This window comes from Pavona decussata, unplaced genomic scaffold (assembly GCF_977016875.1).
Source record: "Pavona decussata unplaced genomic scaffold, jaPavDecu1.1 SCAFFOLD_8, whole genome shotgun sequence".
Taxonomy (NCBI): Eukaryota; Metazoa; Cnidaria; class Anthozoa; order Scleractinia; family Agariciidae; genus Pavona; species Pavona decussata.
In genome coordinates, this window is record NW_028145431.1 from 1308543 (window position 1) to 1316490 (window position 7948).

Sequence of the window (7948 nt, forward strand, 5' to 3'; positions counted from 1 at the left end):
AGGTACCATAATTCTGTTTTCTTGGCGTGGCCCGAACAACTTTTTTACCCCTAAGAGGTAGAGAATCCGTTGAATGACATTTATTTTCTCTCATATTTTTCTGCTCAATACTCTAAAAGGTACCACCATACCTCTGACGGAAGTCATTTTAGATTTTAGCATCCTAAGGGGTACAAAACCACGAATTTCAACCCCTAAAAGGTACGAGGATTACTTTTATACGGGACTCCTCCCCCCCCCCCCCCCCCGAGAAGGAACCAAACAGAAAAGCTACTGTTTTCATTTAATTTGCAAACTTTATGATCAAATTCTGGTGACACCTTTGTGACAGTTGGGATAAATGTTCCTAATTTATCCGGTGTTAATTATGCAGCATAAGACGGTTACAGCTTTAAATCAAGTAAATGAATTCCTAAAGCGTTCATGACCGTTTAGCATCAAAGCTATATGAAGCAGTATCATCTCTACTTCTTACTTAGACTGGGTGTGTATAGTATGAAATCCTGAAGTCTGACGATTTAAATGAAAGCTAGTCAGTAATAATTGTATTTCTATGTTACTGTTTATTTTTCTGTGGCAGGTGGTTCTAACTTTTGGGTCTGTGTATAAAAATCTCGAAGTATGACTATTCAAATGAAAGCTACGAGAGTACTTTCTTGTGGTGTTGTTTATTATGTTGTACAAGGTGATTCCGCTAACTTTTGAGTCTGTAAATGAAATCTCCGCCGGAAAGTGTGACGATTCAAATCAGAAAGCTACTGAGCGGTACTATCCTATGTACGGTACTATTTATTATGCTGCGGTACAGAGTGGTACGGGAGTGGTACAAAGTACAACGATTCAGTTAGTTAGAATAGCTATTGCAAAGATTTTTTCATCACTGGTTCCACTTAAATGTAAATCAAGCATTACTCGGAGAAGACAAGACAAAATAGTGGGTAATAATGTTGATTAAATACCTTCGACGTAATAAATGTTGGATTTTCCGTCCACATCGATTGTCCAGCCTCACCGTGTTTGCACTCGGCGTTGATCCAAGTCCAGCTTGCTCATGGTGTGTACAAAATGGAACTCTGCTGTAATTGCATAATGTCCTGTCATGATATTATAGACAACTAGACCATTCCATGGCATAAACTTGGCGAATATTTTCTCCGGGAAATAACTGTGAGAACGTTTTTCGGCTTCACCGTTGTTCGCCCTACTGTAGCGTTCCTCGTGGTAATAAGTGAGAGAAAAAGACGAATAATTTAGCATTAATCTACAATTCAAATGTACCAATGGGCTCCACTTCGAATTTCTCAGTTCCCTGGGGCAACTCGTATTAAGGATAAATTCTAAAGCCCGGTCAAAATTATTATTTTTTATAGTTTTATTCGCCGAGCATGGTTTATTCTTGACAAATTCTTTTGACTTGTTTGTGTGCGAAGGATTGCCAAGTTTTCGGTGAACGTCTTTAAAAACTGGATCGTAAGTCTTTTGAACCAGAAGACTTGTCTAAAACTTGCTGTAAATTAAAAAAAATCGTATTAAACGTAAAGGTTTTTAACCCATAACCCCTACTGTACATTTAAACCGCAACTTAACAAGAACTTTGTCTGCAAACGTGGTAAAGGATGAAGAACTCTAATAAGGCAACTAGTTCACTTATCTATAGGGGTGTGGTTATGGTACCCATGGTACTGAGAAAGAGTTGATAATCCTCTTTAGGGGTTTGATTCCCCAATATACTATGTGAGAGGTGACAGCCCTGTCTAGGAAATGATAATCCCCCAAGTTACTTAGAGGGAGATGATTATCCTCTCAGCTAGGGCGTGATAATCCCGCGTTAGCCCTCACTCTGACAAAGGGCTAACGCTCGAAACGTCAGCCCTCGAATCTCTTTACGGTGGCCAATTTACAATTTAGTTATCAACTCTGTTGATAAACCAAAATTCGTTTCTACTCCCCACCGACGCAGCATCGCAGTTTCCTTAATAACCGTGAACCCCGTTATCTTTGCAGCTAAAATTGGCCCCATCCCAACGTCATTCCCAGGGGTTTCTCTCGCCCTTCCTAATTAACAAGGGAAAACCCCTGGGAAATGGGTTGTTCCCGTCCCTGTTCATAGTAGGTGAAGGGATCGGAGGGGGAGCAAAAAAAGCTAGCCTCGTTCAGATATTTATCTACATCCTCGTTCCCAGGGTCTCTCCTCTTCACGTCCCAGGGAAGGAGGTCGATTTATCTATCGAAATCTCTTTTCACTCTTTCGATTCTTTTCATAAATAAATAGATTTTACAGAACAGTTCTTAGCTATAATGGTAGCGTCAATGCCACGAGAGCGCCCATGGAGGAATGAAGGCCAGCGTCCGTCAGCCCATGATTTCGAGCCCTCGCTACTCACACTTAGGCCAGGAACACGTTCAAAACTCAGTCATAGTTAGCAATCCACTAATCTGCTTCAGGAACCATTATGAAAAAAAAAAGAGGCTAATTTCACGGACATAGGGTCTAACAAAAACCTTCATTCTCCTTCTTGAATTGAACCAAAAAGACAGTAGAGAACATAAAACAAAGTTACTCGCGTGGATTACCGCGCGTGCCACTCGATGATCGCGCGCGGACAGCATCAATATTCCCATAACTCTTTGCGGGAGCTCGTTTACGCGGCTTCGGCGACTTGCAGTCAGTTGGTACTTATAAATTGACATCGAGGAGTTTTAGCCGTTCTGTCTTCCAAAAGAACTCTCAATCATGATCAAAGTTATCACAGCTATCGTCTGCGCTTTTGCAGCGATGCTGATGATCATCTTAAGCGTGGCTACGACTTACTGGCTGCAGTGGGAAATACCTTCTCACGGCAAAAACATCACCCATTACCGAGGGCTGTTCAGACACTGCTGGGAAACCAGGGACAATGTCACAAACGAGCTTGATACATCAGAAGGAAGAACCGATTGCGTCAATGATTTCTTCGATTATGACACACGTAAGTAGTTTATTTTAACGGAGAGCGTTTAGATTTGTCCAGAGTATAAAAAGTAGGTATGAGATTTATTCAAGGCGTCCTGTGGGATGAAGCATAATTTCGATTTGAAGGCGCTGAGTACCAACACTTCGGCTTATAAGCTCGTGTTATTGCTTTGCTTACTCGAGATATTTTATATTTTAAGCTTATTATCCAAAAGTAATTTCTTTCTCACTGTAGCTAATGAACCATCGCACATTAAAGGTCGAAATTGTAAGCTTCAAATATTGTTATGGGTGAAGTGAAGCGAGCAGAAATGACAGGCACGCATGCATTTCAATGAAGCATTTTCTTGTATAAATTCCTTTCAAATTAATTGGCACACCCAGCTCACGAAACAACAGCGAAAGTGAGAAACAACGCAGTCAGAGTTTGAATCGTCTGGCCATGATCAAAGTCATAACAAGCTTTGTGTGCTGTTTCGCAGCAATCCTTTTAGGCATTTTAGCCCTAGCAACTGATTTCTGGCGAGTTTGGTGGAAGGAAGCCAAAGAAATCTCAGGGGTGCAATTCCATCATGAAGGCTTGTTTCATACTTGTTCGGAAAGTTCCATCAACAATACTGTAGTTGCTGCCGATAGCTGCTCAAACTTACACCCTTTGGGAAGACCAGGTGCACTGAAAACCTTCTACATGATGAATAATAACTGATTTCTTATTTTATACTGGAGACATTTTTATGTTTTATGTATGCGTTAAATGTGTTATGTGCGTGTTATCTGTGTTTCAACTTTGTTTACAAACTCTTCAGTTAGTAAACTTAAAGGTTAACTGAAGGTTATTATTTCTCGGTTTACATATTAACTTTGATTATAAAATAGGTAATGACTGAATCTTTGTAGACATAAATGTGTCATGAATATCTAATGACAGTTTCAAGACTTCTGATTTGCAACACACATTAAAATTTTATAATATTTTTTTTCATTATGAAGAATAAACCATTTAAACATACTGTCACTTTAAACTTGACGAACAACTTCGTGAAATGTTAGTGATTAATTTTTTGATAAATCACACTAGTTTTGCCGATCTAGAAGGATCCGCAAAATAAGAACTTGTATGTATGCAGATCAATATTAAATAATATATGTGCATTGCAGCAGATAATAGCATTTAAATTCTTCAACTACTTGTAATGTAGATGCCAAGGAAAGCCTTTATAAAAGGAACAGCTTTTGTTTATTCCAGTTGATATTATTATGGAAAACCTTCATTTGATGCAGTGAAAAAATTGTTTTTTAAATACAAAATGACAATTTTCAATTTAACGGACATGTTTTGGCAGAAGCGCCTGCCTTCTGCAGTGCAAATGTTACAGAAGATGTAAATTTGAATATAAATAACAAGTAAATACCAGTGAATACATATACAAATATTAGAAAAAAGTGTGCAGATTACAAAGATAAGCTTACATTAACATGTTGGAGTTATTGATCAAGGGAGGTGTTCTTGTTTATAAGGTCCCATGAAGTGCTTAAAATGTTACTAAAATGACAGATTTTATCAAATTTTGTTTTGAAGTTGTCTTACGATTCAAAGATATCAAAGTTATAGTTAATTTATACAGGGTTTTATTTTCTTTGTGAAGAATTTTTGCATCCAGACCAATTGAAAAAGTGTGCATTTCCTTGGAGATAGAAATATGGCAATTTAAATAACAAAGCAAGATCTTATCTTTGTCATCAAACAAGAGCACTTACAGTTGTTACACTATGTAATCAGTTTCACAACATTTTTGCAAGTCAAGTGTATCAACCTAGGTGTGAAGTATTCTGTCTTCCAATGTTTTCTATATTTTTAACAAAGCTCTATTTATTTTCAGATTGGAATGGTGCAGTGATTGCCTTCATGTTCCTGGGTCTCCTGTTCCATCTAATTGCCTTCATTTTTGCTATTGTCGCCGCATGTCGAAAAGGACATCCATTTCCCTCGTTCGTGGTTGCAGGACTCTTCCTCACTGCAGGTAATTTTGTAGCATTTTCTAAGAATTGAAAACACTTTGTTTGGCTAATCAAATGGTGACACGTGAAATTGGGAAATTATAAATTCACACCAGTTTTGTCAAAATTGTAATAAAATTATTATAATTTTGACCAAATGCAAGTGATGAGATTATCTCCTTATTTCAAAAACCATTTGACTACCTTTTAATATCATGGGTGACAAATTATGCTCACAATCAATCAAGACATGAGTTTTTGTATTGAGAAACATCGCCATAGCAATTTTGTAATTTCACATGTGAAATTATAAATTACAGCTGAAATTTCATGCCAAAATTAAGGATAATTTGTCACCCATGATGTTAGGATGGAAATTACTCTTCTCGCAGTGAACATTCTTCTATTTTTTTTTTCTATTTTTCACTCATTATGGATTTGTTTTACTTCCAGCTGTAATGGTCATTATTGCTCTGTTGGTCTACACATTCCATAACTGGAAAAGTGATGTGTTCTTCAGCTGGTCGTATGGCGGGGGATGGTCTACAGTTGCCTTATCTATTATAGCATTGGTGTTAATCATGGCGGATCGCTGAAGATGGCAAGAGCCCAGCTGACAATACAGAAAGAAGAAGTCTTCTTGTGAAACTTTACACAGTGCAATATTTTGATGTAATTTGTATTTTGTAGATCTATTTAGAGTGGTAGGTTGTAATGGTGAGATGTAGCTTTGAATCTCAAGGAGCAATACTTCTTTTTATCAATTATTATTGTCAGTGGGCTCCACAAGCTAAAACAATCAAATCTTTACTCCCGCGGATGCCAGAAAGCTGAGTTACAAAAAAACTAGGTTGTTCTTAATATTTTTGCTTGTCCAAATCAACTGAAGGCAGGTCACATAAAACAATGATTGCATGCTTTTTGCTGTAAATTTAATTCATGGCCTGGGTAGAACACAACATTCATTTTCTCCTGAACGTTTAATTTGGTCCTTTGTCAAAAAAGAAAGAAAATGTATTTACTGTAGGTCTAGAGATTAAGGAAAGAAATTATCCAAGGGATAAGTTGAAACCCCTTACGGAGAATTTGGTTTTGTTTTCTTTGTTTTTGTTACTACGACTTTTTTGATGTTGCACATGAAAAGTAGTGAGTACATATAAAATGGCTACAGGTGGAAGGCTTGATTTTTGATTTGTAAATAGCAGAGGAAGTACAGATATTAGATGTAAAGTGTTTTTTATACCAGAAACTTTTTTGGAAAAGTTTGTCTGTACAATTGTGTGCACTGCAGTATTTATAGTTGATGCATTCACATTTGCTGTTATGTAAACTTTTAACCTAGGTAAGAATTCTCTTTTGTACAAATAAAGGAATCCGTAGTGACCAGGGCCCAGTTGTTCAAAGCCTGATTGAGCTAATCCTGGGTTAACGTGAAGTTTGATTTGAGTTTAATTACTTATCAACAAGTATTTATCCAAGACTTTTGCCCATCAGTTTTTACTTAGACCTTTCTTTACCTTTGGCTTTATATCAGCTTTTTAAAACACTTTTATCAAGTGAGGATGAAACCCTCGATTAATTTTAAATCGGGGATTAGCGTTAATCAGCTTTCAAACAACTGGGCCCAGGAAAAGCATTATTTAGAAAATAATATCCTTAGATGCAGTACTAACTTATTTTTGTTGGTGTTTTGTAGATTTAGGGAAGAGTCCCTTATTTTTCTTAGGAATAGTAAAGCAAGCAAACACATGCACGTCTTGTTGTGGGAGGTTAATTTTCACATGTGTTCATGTTTGCTCTCCTTACTATCCCTAACAAAGAAAAGGGACTATTTGTAGTCTGTAGATTTTTTGGTGTAAATCTGTTGATTATCTTATGGTCACTGAAAACATTTGCTATCGTTAAATAACAGCAACAGTGAGGTTGTAGCATGATTTCAGAGGTGTCCATTTACAATCTATGTTAGGTTTTTGAACCCATCTCTCCCTCAAGAACATTACAAGACAGTATTTTGTTGGTTGGTATAATTATGCGGAACCTTGAGATCAGAGTACGGGATTGTGCATGTTGTGGGTTAAATTTATTTTGGTTTGTTTTTTATTTTCCTTTTCCTTTGTTTCAGACTCTTTACTGTAATCTAGAGAAACTGAAAGTAAAGATGAAACCAGTTGGTTTGAAAAAATGTAGAGTTCAAAGAATCCATTTTGTGTGTTGCTTGAATGTGCGAACGCGCATGGTCTTGTTTTGCTCGATGCTTTCGATGTTCAAGTGCAAGTTTGCTTTAGGTTTTTGTAGAGTTCAAAGCATTGAACAAACTGAAACCACAACATGTACAATACGACTTGGTCTTTTTATTTAATACTAGAACAAACTGTATAAATTTTGTGTTAAATAAAATGCTATTTAAACAGCACTTGTGTAGATGTCTTTGGAATACTGTGAGACACGTTGACGTGAGTTGCTCAAGCGTGCCATCAGGTTATTTTCTCTTTTCTGTTCCTGTTATCTTGTATTTGTGTTGCTGTGGTTTGGGCAAAAGAAAATTAAGGGTGGCTTCGATTGACCCTAATCTGCAAATATAGGAAATTAGGAATACAAACAACGATGACAAGAAATCCGTCATGAGAGGCTTTAGGAGTTACTGGAGTACAAGATAGCTCTTAAATTATCATGTGGCAGTGAATGTTTGCAGAAATGTCTTCCCAAATTACGTAAAAGAGAAATTTAATGGCTATTCCGCTTATTCTAATTCCGGAATGTGGTCAATTGAATGCAAAGTTCCTTAAAAGAAAACAGAAACGTCTCACAAAAACCTCTTTTAACAGTTACTCTCTGTCCCTCAGTGACTATCTGGCTGCCTTGGGTATTCTTTGATTTTCTAGGGAAGTCATGTACAGACTTGACATGCAGACATGCTTTGGATTGACAGAAGTTGGATTAAAGGTGAGATACAGCAAATTAAAATGAATTCTCAGCAGCAAATTCAAAAGATAAAGA

General features: G+C 37.0%; 1 protein-coding gene across 2 annotated transcripts; it reads left to right on the forward strand.

The window, feature by feature from the left end:
- Positions 1-2651: 2651 nt before the first annotated feature.
- LOC146488785 (claudin domain-containing protein 2-like) lies at positions 2652-7364 on the forward strand. Of its 2 annotated transcripts, none has more exons than XM_085113840.1 (3): positions 2652-2969; positions 4834-4974; positions 5405-7364. In XM_085113840.1, the coding sequence occupies exons 1-3, from the start codon at positions 2735-2737 to the stop codon at positions 5545-5547; spliced, it is 519 nt and encodes a 172-aa protein (XP_084969966.1). In that variant the 5' UTR covers positions 2652-2734; the 3' UTR covers positions 5548-7364. The 2 variants fall into 2 exon arrangements, with proteins under 2 accessions (XP_084969966.1, XP_084969970.1); XM_085113844.1 differs by lacking the exon at positions 2652-2969 and adding an exon at positions 3300-3621.
- Positions 7365-7948: the final 584 nt, after the last annotated feature.